This window comes from Ammospiza caudacuta, chromosome 1 (assembly GCF_027887145.1).
Source record: "Ammospiza caudacuta isolate bAmmCau1 chromosome 1, bAmmCau1.pri, whole genome shotgun sequence".
In the NCBI taxonomy this organism is placed as follows: Eukaryota; Metazoa; Chordata; class Aves; order Passeriformes; family Passerellidae; genus Ammospiza; species Ammospiza caudacuta.
The window spans coordinates 150,475,864-150,494,996 of record NC_080593.1 but is presented as its reverse complement, the minus strand read 5'-3'; the positions used below and the strand labels follow the sequence as shown (position 1 = coordinate 150,494,996).

Sequence of the window (19,133 nt, the reverse complement as noted above, 5' to 3'; positions counted from 1 at the left end):
GCTGCTGCTCCTCTCCCCTCCCCAGGCCATGGCTCTCCTGGTTCACGGGCCAAGATAAGTGAAATTAGTATTTTTTAATTAAAAATTGCAATGGTTGATTAACAGAGTACCCTAACTATAACAGCAAAGCTAGGCAAGACTTGATTTTCTGGTTTTTCTTTTATGTGAGCAGTAATTACTCATCTGGGCATCTCATGCCTGGAGTTTTGTTGGCCAGCTTGTTTGTGCAAAGCCATTTCTCTGTGAGGTGTTTGCTCAGATTCCTCAGAGCTGCAGAGAATGGCAGAGGCCAGTGCAAGTGCATCAGCTGGGGATTCAACATCCAGTTTAAAGGGAAATATCCAATGGAAATTTCTCCATCCCTCCCCTGTAAAGATCAGCAAAACCACCCTGCCTTTCTCTGCAGTTTGGTTTTTACTGAAATCAGCTCAAAAATGAGTGAGGAGAGAAAACATTGCTGAAATATGCATTTCCACTGGGATTAAATGTATTTGTATGTGGCTTTCCAAAATTAAACTTGGACAGTGGCAAAGAGGGACTTGGGTGTTAAAATGCAATTAGCCATGACTCAGGACTCTTGATATGCAGGGGGACCAATGAGTTCTTGCATGGGAACTTGAAAAAGTGGCAAAATCAACTTACTGTGTGTTAATATGAGCAGAGTAAATGTTATTAATGTTTGGTGTTCAGTTCCAAGCATCTCCTTTGGGTGATGTAGACACAAGTGCACCTGGCAGGTGATGGTAAATGATGTTTTTCTTGTGGAATAGTAATTGTCTTTCTGATAGTAACATTCATTCCCTTTTCTTGAGAGTTCTGAGGTCCTGAAAGAAAGACATTATAAGAATTCTGATGTGTTATTTTTACATAATGATCTCTCACAGACTTCCTGTGGTGGCAATAAGCATCACCCATCAGCTGGGCCATGAAACAGCTTTTCCATCTTAAAGATTAATTCATGGATATCCTAAAAGGCTTGGCAAAGGCTGTCAATGAAAAGGCAAGGCTTTCCAATCACCCTTCTCAGTGGTTGTAGCAGCCTCATCTTCCACCTTCCAAAATGTGTTGGATAACATTTTCTCTCTGGATACAATAATCATTTAGGGAAGGTCCTAGAGGGAAAAGAGAATGGTCCTGTGCCTGTTCATTAATGTGTGGCAGAGACAATGCCTGTCCTTTTTTATGGCTGTGAGGCACTGCAGGGTAATTCTGGCACCCAAGGATGCCAACACAAGTGGGCATTGTAGGTAAATGAGCAGGAAAAGGAGTGGGGAGGGCAGCATTCTGTTGGTTTATTGCATCACTTCAAAAATTATTTAACTTTTAATTAAAGGAGTTTGGGAGATTGCTAGGTCTTTATGCTTCCCCCCCTTCTGTCATCCAAATTTTATGCTGCCACTTTTGAAATGCAATTTTTAAATGCAGTTGGAATTCAACTTGGTCCTTCTAATTTTCTCAAGAGCTGTTTCTCTCGTATCTGAATCTTCGTAGGATGGAGACACAGCCACGACTGATTTCTGTGCTGGTGACTGCATCTTCTGATTCAGAGCTCCTGTGCTCTGGAGCCAGTCATGATTCACTCTCACAGCAGTGGTGTGAGCAGTCTCAGCTTTTCTGTGCCATCTGTGTGAGGGAGCTGAATCTGCAGAAACGGGACCCTGTGCACATGGCTTCTCCTCTGCTCATGGGTGAAAATATTAAAGCAAATCCGTCTGGTCCATGAGATGTTTTCTGTGTCAGGAAGGGAGTAAAGCTGCCTGTCAAACCAAGCTGTTCTCCCTGATGAAAGGGGGCTGTTTTTAAACACTCCTTTCCATAGTATTTTGCACGCCAGCCATGTGTGCTCTCTCATCTGACATCTCATTGAGATCCTTGGCTCTGGTACTGCAGGAGGGAAGTGTGTTCTGGGAAGGAGGGCAATTATCTCTCAATATGTACACAAACACATGTGCACACACACACTTTTAAATCAATCTGAAAGAATTGAATTTTTCTATTTTTTTATTTTTAGGAATGAGAAAAAAAGTTAATCTGGTTGAGCCAGACTTAAATGCTTCCCTTTTGCTTGGATTTTCTATTTTCTCATGAAGATATTTGAAAGAAATGCTCTGAGCTATTATTAGATACAAAGGTAGAGATAGAGGGCAAAGGGTTCATTTACAATTCTTACAGCAGACCATTGAAGCTAAGAGGCAATTGATGAGCAGCTTGAAAATATAGATTCATCCACTAAGCTTAGGGAGTATTTCCAAGGGTTTGCGATGGTCTGGGGATCTAACCCTTTGCACAGGAGTAAAACCCACTAGGTGGAGAAGCAGAAAACAAGTGGGTTGTTGTTTTTTTTTTTTTTTTTTTAGTTAATGAAAGGAGTCACCTTGCAGGGAGAAGCTTGGAAACAGGAACTGATATAAAGTAATGAATTGATATAAATGCACTGCTTTTGAAGGAAGCAACTGGACTTCAGCTCTGTGCCAGGAGATGGGGAAGCATAAAGGTTATATACAGACACACATTCTTTGTGTTTTGGTATTGGAACCAGGACATTTCTCTGGCTGCCCTGGATGATTCGAGACCCTGGCAAGAGGCTCAAAGATTTATAAGCCACAGGAGTTTGAGTAGAATGATAGTTAATTTGTCACAGGGTGAAAAAGTAGAATTTTGGGGATTTGGAATGGGGGTTCAAGAAGCAAGATGGAGGAACCTAGGCATCTCCTCCTCCTTCTCCCCCTTCTCCTTCTTCTTCTTCTTCTTCTTCTCCTTCTCCTCCTCCTCTTCCTCCTCCTCCTCCTCCTCCATCTTCTGCTGTGATGATGACACTTTTTCATTGGTTTAAAATAGAGACAGACTGTCTAACATAGGTTATAGGTATTGAAAAATTGTTGTAAATGAAGTACACATAGTTCTTAGCATAAAAAATAACATAACACCACCCGAAGGGCACGCACTGTGCCACAACCTGACCTGCAGGACAGACCTCAGCATGTCAGGGAAAGAATGTAACAGATAAGAAAAAATAAACAACCTTGAAAAGCAGAACCAACGAATCTCGACTTCTTCTTCGGTCGCGGAGCTGGAAAAAAGAGACTTTCCGACACCTCGGGGTCATCCCAACCACAGAAACCCGAGATTTTGGGAAACCCAAGTCAGTTAATGCCTGAAAATGGGATGCCATTATAACCCCTACTTCACCTCCATGATCTCAGGGCAATACTGCAGGAAGCAGATTGATCACGTTGGGCAGGACAGCCCAACATTACTGCAGCATTAGAGTGTGCTGCTGCAGGAGAAATCCAATGCCATAAAGGTTTTCTAGCCCTTCCCTAAGACGCAGTGGGTGATTATCACTTTCTTTCAGAGAATCACAGAGATGGGCAGGGACCTCTGGAAATCACTGTGGTCCCATCCCTGCTCAAGCATGGCCTCCTAAAGCCCCTTGCCATGGACCATGTGCAGATGGGTTTTGAGAATCTGCAGGGATGGAGACTCCACAACCTCCCTGGGCAACCTGTGCCAGTGCTGGGCCACCTTCACAGGAAATAAATTATTTCCTGGTGGTCAGAGGGAAGCTCCTGTGTTTCAGTGTGTGCACAGTGATCCTGCGCCTGGGCAGCACTGAGTCAAAGAGCCTGGCTCTGTCCTCTCACCTCCTTCCAGGTGTTCATCTATGTTGCTGAGATTCCCTGGAGTCTTTCCCAGCCTGAGCAGTGCCAGTGCTCACATCCTGTCCTCATGGGAGGGATGCTCCAGTCCCTTAATCCTCCTCATTGGCCCTGCATTGGAATCTCTCCAGTGTGTCCCTGTCTCTTGTAATGAGGAGCCCAGAACTGGACTCAGCACTCCAGGACTCTTCAACAATGCTCTAATTGTCAAAAAAAAAAAAAAAAGAAGAGAGAGAAAGGAAATTTTGGAACAGGGGCTGTTCCAACTGGGACACCAGCACTGGTTTTGGATAGCTTCAGCTTGAACACTGAAGGGGTTTTTTGTGCTCTTTTTGCCAAACCTCTTGTATCTAACACTGCTGGATTTGGGCAGCTCTGGTCGAGGAGAGGTTTTCATCTGGGTACCTCAGCTTTGCTGGCCTGACCTCTGGAATAAATGTTCCTTTCTGAACTTGTTTCTTTTTTGGCAATAACTTTAGTTTGTTTTTTATCCAGTGGCTGTGTTGAGGCTTGTTCAGTTTGCCAGGCTAAAGGGCATCACAAGAACATGCATCGTTTTGCACTTTTTGTCCAAGGCAACGAAACAAAGCAAAGTTAAAAAAATCATTTTGGTGTAAATTTTTTTTTCTGTGAAAACTCCTGGAGCATAAAAATAGTGTCTTTCCTTGAAGAGGGGATATTACTCATGTAAATCTAATGCAGAGGAATAATATGATGCATGTCAAAAGGCAAGCATCCAAGGAGGAGCAGAAGTGATGGAAATGCCTCATGGGCATATGAGATTGTGGGGATAGGTATTCATACAAAGGATGCTTTCTTACATGTGCCCAGGGCTTTCTCTTATCTCTGAACATGAACCCATAGTGAAATAGAAATGTTCCTGTATTAATAGTGCATTGGAGATAACCCTCATCTGAAAAATACAGTAATACTGCACAACTGGGAACCCTTTCAGAGCAGGGAATTGGACTGGCAATTTCATAGTGTGTTGGTAATGAAACATTTTGGTTCTGTATAAGCAAATGGGCAAGGTTAATGGACACATTACTCTGGCTGTCATTGTCCCAGCAGTAACCAATTTGGAGGCTTTATATTTTCTGCGGTCCCAGTAAGGGAAAGAAAAGTAGAAAATTAAAAATAGAAATCCCAGAGTGATTTAAAGTGCAAAGAGTGAACAAGCTTGTAGCACTCCAGTATAATTTTAAAATCCTGCTCTTCCTTATAATCAGTATTTTAATTTATGTAATACATTGCAAATTCTGCCAGTATCTGTCCTGCTCCAAAAGCTCACCTCCACACAGAAGGATTTATTCTGGCTGTAACACATGAACATGAGCCTCCAGCCCTGGATCTCTCTAGCTGTTGTTTGTATTGATGGTTCCTGTTTGTATTTCCCTTCACCTTGTGCTGTTGGTTTGCAGAACCGTGAGAAACGGTCTGTGGCTTTGGCCTTCAAGGGAGGAGGTTAAAAGTGCCTGTGTATATATCATAATTCTGGTGCCTGTGTATATATCATAATTCGGGTTTTTTCATAGCTCTTTCAACAGCTGTGGACAGACATCAGCCCCTCATGAGCTGGTTTTACTCAAGCAGGTGCCCTGCACAACAGCATAGCATTGAGTTTTCTCTCCCAGGATTAACTGTCCCACACTCCTGGTTCCACTGAGGTTACTTTTTTCTTGTTGTGCCTCCTGCCAAGATTAATGCAGTTGCTGAAGCAGGTGTCCAGCTTGTCCTAATGAGGACCTGTCTCCTTGCTTTGCAGACATCCTGGTGGATGGCAAGGTGTGTGACTGCGACGCCGTGGTGACGTGCCAGGTGGGGGACCCTGTGCCCCTGCAGGTGAAGCTGACCAACTGGAGCAAGCACAGCGTGGGGCCCTTTGCTCTGACCATGATGCCCTACCAGGACTACCAGAATGGGGTGCACAACTACGAGCTGCAGGATGCCATCACCTTCGTGGGCTCCAACACCTTCCACATCGACACCGTGAGTTCTTTGGTGACAACTATCAGCATTTTGAGTGATGTGCATTTGAAAGGGGCTTCATTACTCTATTGTACATTTTAAAACAGATTAATTTTTTGAAATACCCATGATTATGGCAGCTTTTGCTAACAGGGCTGCTGCATTCATCTGGAATGGTCTCTGAAATGGTTTAAGACTGCAATTTCCTACCATGTAAACCACTAGTAAATTATCAGAGGCAGCAATTTCTGGTCACTCCAGATCTGGCTGAATGTGAATGGGTAACCCTAGATTGAATGTTCAATACCATATTGCCAGTCCCTTGAGTCTCCCAGCACAGCCTGCAGTAATAGATTTTAAATAACTTTTTTTTTCCTTCAGTCTATAAGAAACATTCCCCAGGCTGCGCCAAGGAACTCAGCAAATCAGTTCTAGTCAGGTCCTGAGGAAACACAACAGACTGCAAAAAGAAAATGCTAAGCATTAATGGCCAATCTGATGAGCTGGTTCATTTCCTGGATGCTTAGCATACTGTTATAAAACCATAAAGAAATGCATAAAATGAGGCAAAAAAAAGGCCTCTTTTTAAAACAATTGAGATTATGATTTTTCTCTAAATTTCTCTAGAAAATTCAAGTCTAGGAGCCTTTTGCTTCTAAGGCAAGAAAAATAAAGATAACACCACTCTCTCCCACATCCTTCCCTCCCAAAAATACAACAACAAAATACCTGGAATGAAAATTCACAGGCAATGCTGCAGAATGGAATGAGAAGCATTTCTGGTAACTGATGAAATAAACATGAGGAATGGGGTGAGTGTTTGGGATTGTGCTTAGGACCTTTGTTTAGGTCAGCTTTTCAGATTGTTAATAAAATGTACCTGTCAAAATTAAATATATAAGTGAACTTTAGTTAGAAAGAAATGAAAGGTTAATCACAGAGACAGTCACCATGCATATTTTTCAATTATGCATCACAGAAGAAAATATTTCTAAAAGCTAATGAGCGTGAAATATACCATCAGCTCGATTTTTAATGGGGGCTAACTGCATTCTTGTAACTGAATAATTTAAATATGCCAACAGAAATCATCCAGGGATGGCTTTCTTTGACTCTGGTTCTGACAATGTGGAGTTTTTAATCAGAGTGGTGGTGTTTGGATGCCCAGCTGCCAAAGGGCCTGACCCTCCAGGCTAATGAGGGAAAAGGGAGATGTCAGTGTGATGTATTCTTACCTTCTGATTGAGTCTCCTACGGGGCAGAAAGTCAGGAGGTCACGTCTCTGGTGCCTGCCCAGGCAGCCTTCTCATACGTTCCGGTCCCTGCCTTTGCCCCATTGCTCAGGAGTTTGACATTTCTCCTGTAAACACAACCCCCAAGAAGTTAAAAATAGAATTGTTTTCTGCGGCTTGTCCTCCTCTCCATACAAAAAGGTGAAATGAACAAAATGTCGACTCTTAGACAAGAAGGGTTACATTTCACTGTGTGTGGTGCTGGCACCACACAGGCTCCAAGGGAAAGTGCTTGGTCACCTTCTTTGGGGTGTAGAGCCTTGATTGTGGAAGAAAATCCTTTATGTCTGCCAGAGGCCCTTTCTTACCTCATAATGACTAATTTAGAATAGATTTCAGAAAGTTCCACCTGTCTGGGGGGGGAATGAGGGGAAGCCCTGGTTTGTGCATTTGATGCTTCAGGGAAGAACTACCATGCTCAGAATTGTGCTTTTGCTCTGAGTTTGGCCAAAATTCAGACAGGCACTGGTTAGAAAAGCAGAGAAGCTCATGGCTGAGTGGGATGAGAGACAACCTGAGTTTCTCTTTTTTGTAAACAAAAGTTGAGATACTGGACCAGATTCCCTGCTGGTTTTCATCTCAGTGCTGCTGTATGGAAGCTGTAAAAAATGTCCCCATCATTTTTTTAACCTGAGGTCATGGACACTTGGCTATTTTTCTTGTTTAGTGGAAGTGGCTTGAGGTGCTGTCCTTTCCCAGCTGCTTGTGAAAGATGCTCCCCTCTCCCCCTGCAGGCTCATCGGGACAGATGCTGCAAGAACTTGTTTTTGTGCAAAGTTGTCCAGTTTAGCAAAAACCACCTTGGTCAGCAGTTTAAGTTAATTGGGCTGACTTCACACTGACACTGGCACAAGGATGCTGACATGATTTATTGCAGGGCTGAGCTGGGTGGGAGGGAGGATGGAGAATCAAGTCTGGTTTGGTGCATCACTGATGCGTGGTCAACAACGAGTGGGAGCATCAGGTATTGCAGCAAGGGCAGATACTTCTCACAACCTGAAAATTCACTCTGTTGTCATGCAGAAACTTCGTTATTGGTACAAAAAAACCCCAACAGATCCCTCTGCCTTCCTAAATGTTAAGTCTCATGCTCAAAATTCACTGTTATTTTTGATTCCAGACTAAAAAGTCTCAAAGCAGTTTCTGCTGCTACCTGGAAGACAAAGGACATATATGGGAATTTTCAGGATGCACCTGCTGCTTTGCAGTGTGAATATAAATTGTTGAAAGTGTAAAAGTCACACAGTTTTGTATTTCCCTTTCTTGTGGCTTGAAGTCCAAGTTAGATTTATCTTGGAAGTAATGTAGTGATGCTTATTCACCTCTTTGTGCTTTTACCTCAGTTTGATGCAGCAGCCTGGGTTTGTGTCACAAAGTCTCTGCTGGATATGATACTTCAAAAAGCAAAGTCTTTTCTGGAAAATTTTTGAAGGATATTGAGTTATTTCCATGCATTTTAAATTAAGTAAAGTCTGCATTTTTAAGCATAACTTCTAATTTGGCTAACCTTACTTTTTGTAACTTAATACTTTCTGTATTTGACAGAAAAAGTGACTTTCCCCATTATGACTTAAATATTTAACATTTTTTATTCAGTGGGTGATTTTGAAACATGAATTAACATGGTGGAACTTACACATTAAAATACAGTGGATTTTTTTTTGTGTTGCTTCACCACATAAAGTTTATCTTTTACTCTATTATTAATTTTTCTTAGTGCTTACCTCTGTTTTTTGTTGAATAATTAGTTGATCAGACAGAGTTGGTTTTTTTACAAATTGAAACCAAAAATATTGCCTTCTGTGGAGAATCCTGTAACTCCCAGCAATTCATCCTCTCTTGTTGCCCCTGCTTGTGCCATCACTTATCTTCAAGCAGGATTTTTTCCTGTGTGTGTTATCACACGCAAGCTCAAGCAATTGGTAGTGGGAGATGAGGAGAAATTCATTAGTAGATGGTCATTTTGAATCAGCTCAGAAGCCATGGTGAACATTTGCTCACTTCTGGCAGGTCCTCTGTGGCCCATCTGGAACAAATTATTTTTCTTGGCACTGTTTTATTCACACTGTAAACTCTTTGGGGCAGCGAGCAGTAGCTGGCACCAGCCCTAATCTCCAACTGAGCTCCCTAAGTACTACAGCAGTATAAATAAGTAGTAATTAGTTCTAAGCAATCACAGTCCCACATGGTAGCCTAAATCAGGGAAGGATTGGGATGCAGCTAGAAACTTAATTTTTCTCCTGTCTTGGTACAACAAAGGACTAATGTGGACTTTTTTCCCTCGATTTTCGATCATTATTTTCTGAGGTACAAGCTGCTCATCTTTGTTTCCATGAATGGTGGAATTTTAATAAAATCTATTTTAACTCTGCCCTGGCTCAGGAGTGTCAGCATCCTGATGAATGATTCAGCAGACACACAGGCACAGGTCTGGGCAGTGGCACATCAGAGCTGCTGGGCTGGAGGACAACACGGATTTGGTCTGGGTCAGGCACGAGTTGTGCTCCTCACGGCTGAGCTGGGTCAGGCACTGCAGGCTGTGGGGTGCAGTGTCCTGCCAGCCATGGAGGTGACCACCTGAACAAGCCACTCTGAGTGGCTGAGCAAATCATCAGACTAATGCAGTTGTCTTGGTTTGGAAAGACAGGAGTCTGGTAAGGAAGGCAGGAGCCTCCCCTGAAATGGAGAATGTAAACCCTCCCCACCTCTCCAAATTGCTATAAATTTTAAATTAAGGGGCTCTCAGGCAAAAAATATGGGAGCAGGAAATAACAGTTCTTTACTAGGGAAAGGAAAAAAATTAAAAGGATAAAATAAACAATGCAGTACACCAGAAAAACACTGATAGAGTCAGAACCCAACCTGACACCCTGTGGGTCAGGCTGTTGGTACCAGTCCAATTGGAAATGTGGCTGCAGCCCTCCTGGAGTGTCAGGGGTAGTTCTGTTGGAGCAGGGGGTGCTGCAGAGAAGGATACATTCTTCCTCTGAAGATCCAGTGGAAGAAGAGGCAGTTGCTGTTCCTGTGGGGAATCCAGTGGAGAAAGCCGTGCTGGTGTCTCTGGATTATATCTGGGTAGCAATGCTTGGCTGCTCCCTCTGGGCGGAGCATCTCACAATGGGATGTTCTAGTTCTTATCAGTCATGCAGTGACATTCAATGGTCTGTTATCAGCAGATGTCCCCTACCAAGGGAGGAGTGATTGTGGTCACTCAAAGAGAGAGATAAAGCAAACTGCCCACTTGACAAAGATAATCTGCCATACAGATGGAATACATCTTGCAGTGCAATCTGGAACAGCAGTGTAGGGAACATTTTGCCTCATTCTATGTTTGATCAGGTGAGTCTTTGTGTTGAACAGCTGGATAAGATGTGGACATCCACTTTACAGACACTTTGGTGGATTCAGTTCCAGACTAAGACACCTGAATGAGGAGGTTCCCAGGGGTGCTGCCCCACTAAGCTCCCATGAGGCCATGGAGGTGTGGTCTGCAGCAGCTAGAACCTGGCTCAATAACACAGGGCTGAGATGCCTAAAAGCAGATGTTTGCCATCATATAGGTGCTGTGGGTATCCTACCAGCCACCAGATGCTGCCAGAAATCCTGTGAGACCTCCTGGGCATCTTCCCAGTCCTCAGTGCCTTAGACCATCCCATTACCTGTGTTTAGGTAACTCTGTTCTGGCTCTGCAGGCTGCCTGGGGAGACCATTCTGTGTCTGCTCCACTGTCTCATTGACTGAGTATCCTCCTTTTGTAGTAGGACCTTGGACACCTTTTACTCCTAAATGTAGGTTAGACCTCAAAATTAGTCCTGTGCCTGGTGTGGCAGCTGGGCTGGATGTGACCCTCTGCTGCCCTGGCTGCTGCAGCTGGATGTCTGATCTTTTGGGAATCTTTGTAGGCACCCCACTGGAGACACAGCCTTACTTTCCAAAGTTGGTTCCTGTTTTGAAGGAAACATCTGGTAACTTCTGCAGAGCCACCTGCACTTGAGCAAGGCAAAGGTTTCAAGCTCATTTTGCTTCCCCGTTTCTTCTCCAAACCACAAGTGTTGATGCAGTGGTGGTGGCACAACAGAAGTGGGTAGAGCCCAAACTGGCAATGTTTGGTGTTGATGCCAATGAACCTGGAGCCACCTCCCTGCTTGCCATGGGCTCTGAGCTGTGCTGTCACAGACATTCCTTCGTGGTGCAGCCAGATGAGGAGGAATGGACCAGGAGCTTGAAACAGTTCAGGGTGCTCAGCAGGCTTTGTTTGCTTTTTGCCTGCACCCACTGCTGGCATTAGTGCCTGCCCCTGCCCTGCTCTGCAGGAAAGGCCACATCAGCTCCAGTGAGGCAGAAATCAGGCAGGCAGCCCTGGGAGAAGGGCAGGGGAGCACGAGGGGACATGTTTGGATGCTGTTCTGCGTGTCCAGACGCGGTGCCAGAGGGCAGGAGCTGTTACCCAGCCAGAGAGGAGATGCCAAGGACAGGGTCAGGGGAACAGCTGTGCCTGCTCTGATCCCTCATGTGGATGACATGATGATGGTACAAGTTTGCTGTAGGTCAGCAGAAGTGCCCAGCACCAAAACCAAAGGGAGCCTAGGCTCTCCAGCTCTGAGGATGTGAACAGAGAGCTCCTTGTGCAGGAGCTGCAATTTAGAGTCATGGAAGCACAGAATGGTTTGGATTGGAAGGGAACTTAAAGCTCGCTTCATTCCAGCAGGGACACCTTCCCCCATCCCAGGTTGCTCCAAGCCCCACCCAGCCTGGCCTTGAACACTTCCAGGGATGGGGCATCCATAGATTCCCTGGGCAGCCTGTGCCAGGGCCTCACCACCCTCTCAGTAATATCTACATATATCTATATCTATATCTATATCTATATCTATATCATCTATATCTATATAATCTATCTATCTATCTATCTATCTATCTATCTATCTCCTAAATTTCCCCTCTTTAAATTTGATTCCCTTAGTCTTTGTCCTATCCCTACACATCCTGATGGAGAGCCTTTTCCAGCTTCTCTGTAGCTCCTTCAAATACTGGAAGGTGCTGTGAGGTCTCCACTCAACCTTCCCTTCTCCAGGCTGAACAACCCCAACTCTTTCAGCCTGTCTTCACAGAAAAGCTGCTCCAGTACCTTCAGCAGCTTTGTGGCCCCTCTCTGGATTTCTTCCAGTTTAGGGAGGTCTAACAAAGCAGACTGATAGCCCAGGGGACTATACAGGAGGCTGTCTCCTGGCTAAAGGACCCAGCAGTGAAAGTTCAAAAAAAGCTAGAACAGGAGAAAATGCAAACAGCTCATTCCCTTCACTTCTGAAAGCTGCAGTGAATCTGCCTTGTGGAAAGTGGCTGGAAGTTTTCAGCTTTCTGGAATATTCTTGAGTTCCAAGAACCCCTGATCAATCTTCTGTTGATCATTTGCCTTCCCCCTGTTCCCCACCGTGACCCTCCCATCATCCCTGTTCTGGTCTTCCCAAGCAGTGGCAAATTGTCCTTTAGCAAAGGGTGTCCATGAGCACTTCCCCAGTCCACATCCCATTGTTCATGTCCCAGTTTACCATATAATGACATTTTTGTAGTGGGGAACAGCCCTGCTCACCTGTCTCAGAGCCTCAGCCTTTATTGGGACTCTTCTGCTGGGATGAAGCTGCCTTTTCACAATTTTTGTAAAAATCCCATCCAGTGGAATGGCTCTGTGTTGATTTGGTGTTTTGCATTTGCTGCAGCTCAGTTCTAGGCATCCTGAAACTGGATTTAACATCTTGTGGAAGCAGATACTAATTCAAACATTATCACATGCTGAACAGTGGTGGGAGTGTTAAAGTTAGAAATTACTGAAGTGTCTTGCTGAAATGATGGACTGAGAAATATTATTTGTTGTGAAGATATGGATTGTAGATGGATTTGTGATGAAGGAAGATACATAAATGTAGAAACAGTGTGAACTCTGTATATTTAATTTGGACAAGTAAAATCAGGATGGCTACTGTTTTTGAGAAGTTTCTTGCAAAACTTCATTATTTCAATGATAGTCACCCAAGTTCCTGATTAGAATTTGCAGTCAGATTGTGTCTCAGTAATAAGGGAGAATGAATTTATTGCTAAGCTGTTAAATGGTGTTTAAACCATGTATTTAGCATTAATTCAGAGATGTGATTTAGAACTTTAATAGAGATGTTGGTAAATACAGTCTAAGGAGAGATTTAGGGTGATCTCTACCTTAAACGAATTCTGGTTTGGAATCAGTGACTCTTAAAGGTTCATATTCTGTTTTGTGCTGAGTGGCACAGATTTACTGCATGAATGAATAACAGGATTAATTTTTTTAAGTAACATTTTTACTAGAATAGGGACGAGATGTTTACTCCTTTTTGTATGAAAGCATTATTGAGATGTGAATCTGGAGTACTCTGAGACCCTTTGAAGGAGCGAATGAATTGCAAACTGCAATTAATTTGCTTTGTTGATGGTTTATTTGTACTGATTTTTGTGTTCTTTTTACCAGGTAAAGCCAACCAAAGACTCTGTGTACTTTGGAGCACTTCTCTTCCTCTACACGGGCGATTTCTACCTGAACATCAAATTCCATGAAGACAGCAGCAGCAGGGAGCTGCCTCTGTCCTGGCTCTGCCTTCCCAGCGTCCACATCCGTGCCACAGAGCCCGTGGCCCCAGCTCAGCTGTGAATATGGAATATGTGAATGTGCACTGGGCGCTATTGATCACCCAGAGCACACAGCAGAGCTTGGCACAGCCTCTGCTTGACCCCAGCTTGTTTCTGTCCAACGCCAGGACACAGTCTCTGCTCTGGAGGAGCAGCTGAACACTTTCTGAATTGGCTGACAGTCATTTGGACAGCTGCTTCAGCTAATTTCAGAGGGAGAGAGATTATAACTGTGCTGAAGTTTTCCTCTGTTTTCAGAAAGCCTTTGAAACTATTTGCATTATACTTCAATATGCTCCATTGATATCAGTGGTTTGAAAGAGTCTTGAGGGCTGAATTTTGCCATGTGTTTGAAGGTCTTAAATCCTGTTTGAATAATCCTGTTTGATCATTTTTTTCAGTAAGATTCGTGTGTCTGTATGAAATTCCTCCTGGTTTATGCTGGACCCATGGCATGTTCCCTTAGGATATAGATCTCTGTTAGATTTGTTCACTGGCTTGCTCTTGTTCATTTGTTTGCTTAGAATTTGGTGTCTCTGGTAGCAAATAGCAGTAGTGGTGCTTTTCAGTGTGCTACTGAAAGAAAGAACAGCCTCCAGTTATTCTCTGACTCCCCTGAGCCCAGTGCCGCTTGCTCCTGGTAAAGTCACTGCCTTTAGTTTGGCAGATCTATGAACTAGAAGGAGAGAGGGTGAGGAAGAGCAAAAAGAAATTTTGTCCTTGAGAGAATAAATAAGCCAACTTTTGGGCTGCCTAAGGCTTGGCTGTGAATTTAGGCTTTCACAGTTCTGTTCTACACAGTCATAGTCACTTGAAACATTTGCAGACTCTTAAAGATCCACCAGAATTAATCAGATTATCATTAATATAACTTTTCATGAGTTTTTGCAAACTCTTCTCACCAGATTTTTCATACTGATATACTGCTTTTTAAATGTGACTAGTTTTTTCCTTTTCTTTTTTTTTTTTTTTTTTTTCTTAAAGTTTGGGATTTTTTTTAAGTTTAATTATTAGGCAGTTAAGGCCATGGAATTCCTGAGTGTGAGAGTAGTTGTTGAATGTACAAATAATTTAGCCTATTTTTCAGAATGATGTTTTTGTACGGCGAGACATGTTTTTACCCCATGTAAAGCAGGGAGATGTTTTAGCTGTATGATTAATACATTATTTTGTGGACCATATGTTTAAAAACTATCTCAGTCTTGTCTTAAATGCACAGTTAAATTTGGTGGTAGTGTGCTTTGGGGGTGGATACACCGAGATGTGGCAGGGACACTCCAGTTGGCTCTACATGATTTAAATCCACATGCACAACCTCTCTGCAGATTCTTTGTTTCTTTAGATTTCATGCAGACATGGGCCCCCACTGAATGCCTGGCCTGACCCTTCCTGCTCATTCTGGCTGTCTGCACCAAGCCCAGGGACACTTTTAAGTGTGATTGGTGTTTCCTACAGTGCTCCAAACCCCATTCATTGCATGCTTGCAAGTGACTGTTCATCCTAAATATATTCCCAGCCTGGGGAACTGTGGCTGTAGCATGGTAGCTGCATTTCCAGTGTATGCAGGGTATTATCTCTAAAAACCTCTGTTGTGGCAGGTTATCAATGTTTGTGCTTCAGTTGTGGCTCTGGACTCAGCCTTGAAAGTGGAAGTTTTCAGTCTTGACCTGGTGAAAATCTGAGCCCTGCTGAGGATTTATTTGCAGTCATTCCCTGCTCTGTCAGGTGCCAGTGAGGTCCAGTAACAAAATCCCTGGAAAGAGGGTCCTACAGCTGAGTTGGGCCTGCTTTTCTGTGTTGGTGGAGCTTGGCTGACCAGATTGTGCCATGAGGCTGAATTCTCTGTCACTGGATAGGCAACACCCAGAAAAATGAGATCCAAGGAGAGCAGGAACTAAACCAGTACATCTTCTTTAAAAGCTTGGTTTTGACATGAGTGTCTGGACTATGTTGCACAACACTGTTGGAGTAAAATTTAAATTGGGTTTTATTCAGTGTTCCCAGAAAATAATCTGCAGATTCTAGGAATACAGCTAAGGCTTTATAAGGACCACAATGAAATAAAAATATTGTAAAGTAGATGTTGTTGTAGTCAGGATGCTTCAATTTACTCAGCTAAGGGCCTGTTCTCTAATTATTTTTCAACAGCATTCTCTGAGAGAGAGGGTCTTGTTCTGTGGAGCCTGTTCTGGGATGCAACATTCCAGTGCCTTTTACTTATGAAGGATTCTTATCCACTGAACCTGTTGGAATGGGAACAGGTTTTATTATAAGAAAAGCAGGCTGCATATTTTCTAGGTATCCAATATGCCATTATAAATCTGCCACATGTGCACATAAATATCAGTTCTTATGTGTGAGCTGACCCTTAAAGGTCTATCTGTTCATTATATAGCAGACTCTGTCCCTTGTCAACTTGGACACTTAGTTGGTTTTGGCATTTATGATATCTTCCCCAGTTTTCTCAGACTTCTACTTGTCTTGGTGAAAGAGATTAAACACAAGAAGTTCTTCCTTCTGGGGGTCATTTCTAACTTGTCCAGAAGGAAGATATTTAAGTGTTAGTGTAATTTGGAGAGGGGTTGAGGGAAAGGTGCTTAAAATCACTGGGGTTGCTGTCAGGATTGGTCCTTGTACTGCTTGAAAGAAGAATGATATTTTTCTTATTTGCTTTCATTTCTTGGTACCAAAAACTTCTTTTTCTTCCTCTGAAACACCCAGCAATTATTTTGAACATGATGAGCTGAACTGTTCATTGTAAATCTGATATGAACCAGTGGTTGCAATAAATTATTCCTAATTTAAATGGCCATTGCTGAGAGCAGATGTTGATCCCATATATGAATGCACTGGAGAAGCATAAGTTATGTAACTTTACCTGAATAAATACTTGTGGCTTGTAATTTACACCTCTGCCAGTCTCTTTAGTCTGTAGCCCTTGGTGCTGTTGTGTGATTTTGCTGATAATAATGTGCATCCCTTGATTCTGTGTTGTGTCTCTGAAAGGATGTGTTGGACCCTGGAACTGAAATTTCCTCTTCACTCAAGTGTGGTGTTGTGAGGTCCCTGGGACGAGGTGAGAGATGAGAATTTGGCTCCAAGTTTTCAGAAGGCTGATTTATTATTTTATGATGTTATATTATATTAAAAGAAATTATATACTAAAAATATACAAAAGAAAGAGGATATATCAGAAGGCTGGTCAAGAATGAATAATAAAAACCTAAGACAGACTCAGAGACCCTCGACACAGCTGGACTGGGATTGGTCATTAAATTAAAAAAATTCACATGCTGGGTAAACAATTCTCCAAATCACATTCCAAAACAGCAAAACAAGGAGAAGCTGAAGCTTCCCACCTTCCCAGGAGAAGAAATCCTGGTGAAGAGATTTTTCAGAAAATATCATGGTGACATTCAAGTTTTCTCTTCCTAGATGAGCTCAGGGGTGGTGAACCCTGTCTGCTCTGTGGTGTGGCTCCTGTGTCAGCTGAGGAGAGGGAGAGGCACTCGCATGAAAGGCAACAAATGGCCAGAAGTTGTGTCCAGGGAGGTTCAGGTTGGACATTTGGAAAATGTCCACACCTTTACCCAGAGGGTGGCTGGGCACTGGAACAGGCTCCACAGGGAAGGGGTCACAGCCTGACAGAGCTCAAGGAGTGTTTGGACAATGCTCTCAGGCACAGGGTGGGGCTCTTGGGGATGGTCCTGTGAAGGGCTGGGAGTTGGATTTGCTGATTCTTGTGGATCCCTTCCAACTTGGCTCAATCTGTGACTCTGAGAAATGCCTCAGTGTCCCAATACTGGTGTTGGGGTTGGTGAGGCCCTGGCACAGCTTGCCCAGATGGCTGCCCCACCCCTGGAAGCGCTCAAGGGCTCTGAACAACCTGATCCAGCTGAGGATATCCCTGCTCAGGGCTGGAGGATTGGAACTGGACCTGTAAATGTTCCTTGCAACCCAAAGCATTCCATGATTCTTTCACCCTTTCCATCCTTTAAGAAACAGCTCAAAGGCTGGAAGGACCATCTTGGAAGACTGAAAGCACTAAAAACCATTTGATGCCCAGCCTTGTCTGAGCTCCTTCTGTCAGTCCTGGGGCTCCTGTGTTTGGATTCCCAATCTAGAAGCTCTTAAGGATTCCTCAGTGAGGGTCAGCTGCACCCTCCCTCCCCTGATTCCTCTGGCTCTCCTGGGTGTGGGCATTTGTTTGTCCCTGGAGCTCTGCATCCCCCCTGCTTGCCCTGCAGAGCCCAGAGCAGGGCTGGCTGCCACTCCTGGGCTGGAACCAAGCCCTCTGCAGCTCTTGTGTGGGCACAGGGGGCATTGGAAGGCTTTCCTACAGGTGGCTGCTTTGCAAAGCTTTGCAAACACTCGTGCTCTTTTCTCAATGCAGAAGACACAAAAAGATCTGAAAAAAATTTTTGTGTCAAGTGTTCCATGATGGCTGTTTCCTTCTGGGGTTAGGTCAGGATTCTGGGGTTGTTCAGCATTTCCTTAGCTCTCAGCTTCTCATCTTGCTTTTTCTCACCTCATCCTTCCCACTGACTCTTCCACTCACTGCACTTTTCTGCTTTTCTTTGTTTTTTTCCAACAGAAAGGATCAACTTGTCCCTTTCTTTTTTTTCTTCCTCTGCATCTCTGTTAGACCCCTCCTAACACTTTGTTCATGGTGGAGAAAAAATGTTTCAAACCCAATTTCAGTTTCTAAACTGGAGTTTGATGCTGTCCTTAAAGCATCTTGAGCTATTTCAGTTGAACAGGATCTTTTCTGTTTTGTTACAATCTGATGTTTCTTGTTGGAAGGACACTTTAGGCCACTGTGTTCAGGATGCATCAACTCCATAACACCAGTGGGACTTTGTGTGTAGGTGACATCTCATTTAACACACACTGCTCCCTTCCTGTCCCTGTGTTCCTGATTCAGCAGATATACAAGCATGTGTCTAATGTTAAACATATCAATAAAAATACATTAATAACACATTAATAGGCCCTCTTTTGACAGGTAATTCAGTCACTCCCTGGAAAACTTGCTAACCCTGTGCCCAGATGTGCAGTCTTCATCTGAACTACATTTTTGACATGGAGGCCCACATGCCATTGTGTTGCCTGGGCCATCACCAGTGGTTCCCTGGAACCCTGGCACGGGGAGAAGGCATCTCACCAAAATCTGGCACTGCATTTATACAAGTTTGGCAGTGAAGAAGAACCTCCCAGGGCAAGGTGTGCTCGGTGTGTGGCTGTACCAACCACAGCAATGCACCCTGGAGGTGTAAATCAGACTCACAGACTTGCCTGGGGAGCCACATTGTCCCCAGGACTCAGGCAAAGCAGGGCTCAGCCACCTCCTGCTTGCAGTTGCTCTTCCAAGTGTTTCTCCCCCAAGGGCTGGTGCCTGCACATCCTCCCAGCCTCTCCGTCTTCACAGCCACAGGAAAACTCCTCAGGAACTGCTCAGGAATCACTTGGCATAAGGGAAGGCATCTGTTAACAATGAGGCAGCTCAGCACCATTTCTGGGATGGATCCTCTGCAGAGAATTTGTTACAGCCCAGAGTTCT

General features: G+C 43.8%; 1 protein-coding gene across 2 annotated transcripts in view; it reads left to right on the top strand.

The window, feature by feature from the left end:
- The window catches only part of TRAPPC9 (trafficking protein particle complex subunit 9), a 447,408-nt gene extending 432,895 nt beyond the window's left edge, over window positions 1-14,513 (top strand). For both annotated transcript variants that reach the window (XM_058802185.1, XM_058802177.1), the window contains 2 exons: window positions 5,425-5,648; window positions 13,416-14,513. In XM_058802185.1, the coding sequence (XP_058658168.1) occupies window positions 5,425-5,648; window positions 13,416-13,595 (404 nt within the window). In that variant the 3' untranslated portion in view covers window positions 13,596-14,513. The remainder of the gene's footprint in view (window positions 1-5,424; window positions 5,649-13,415) is intronic.
- Window positions 14,514-19,133: the final 4,620 nt, after the last annotated feature.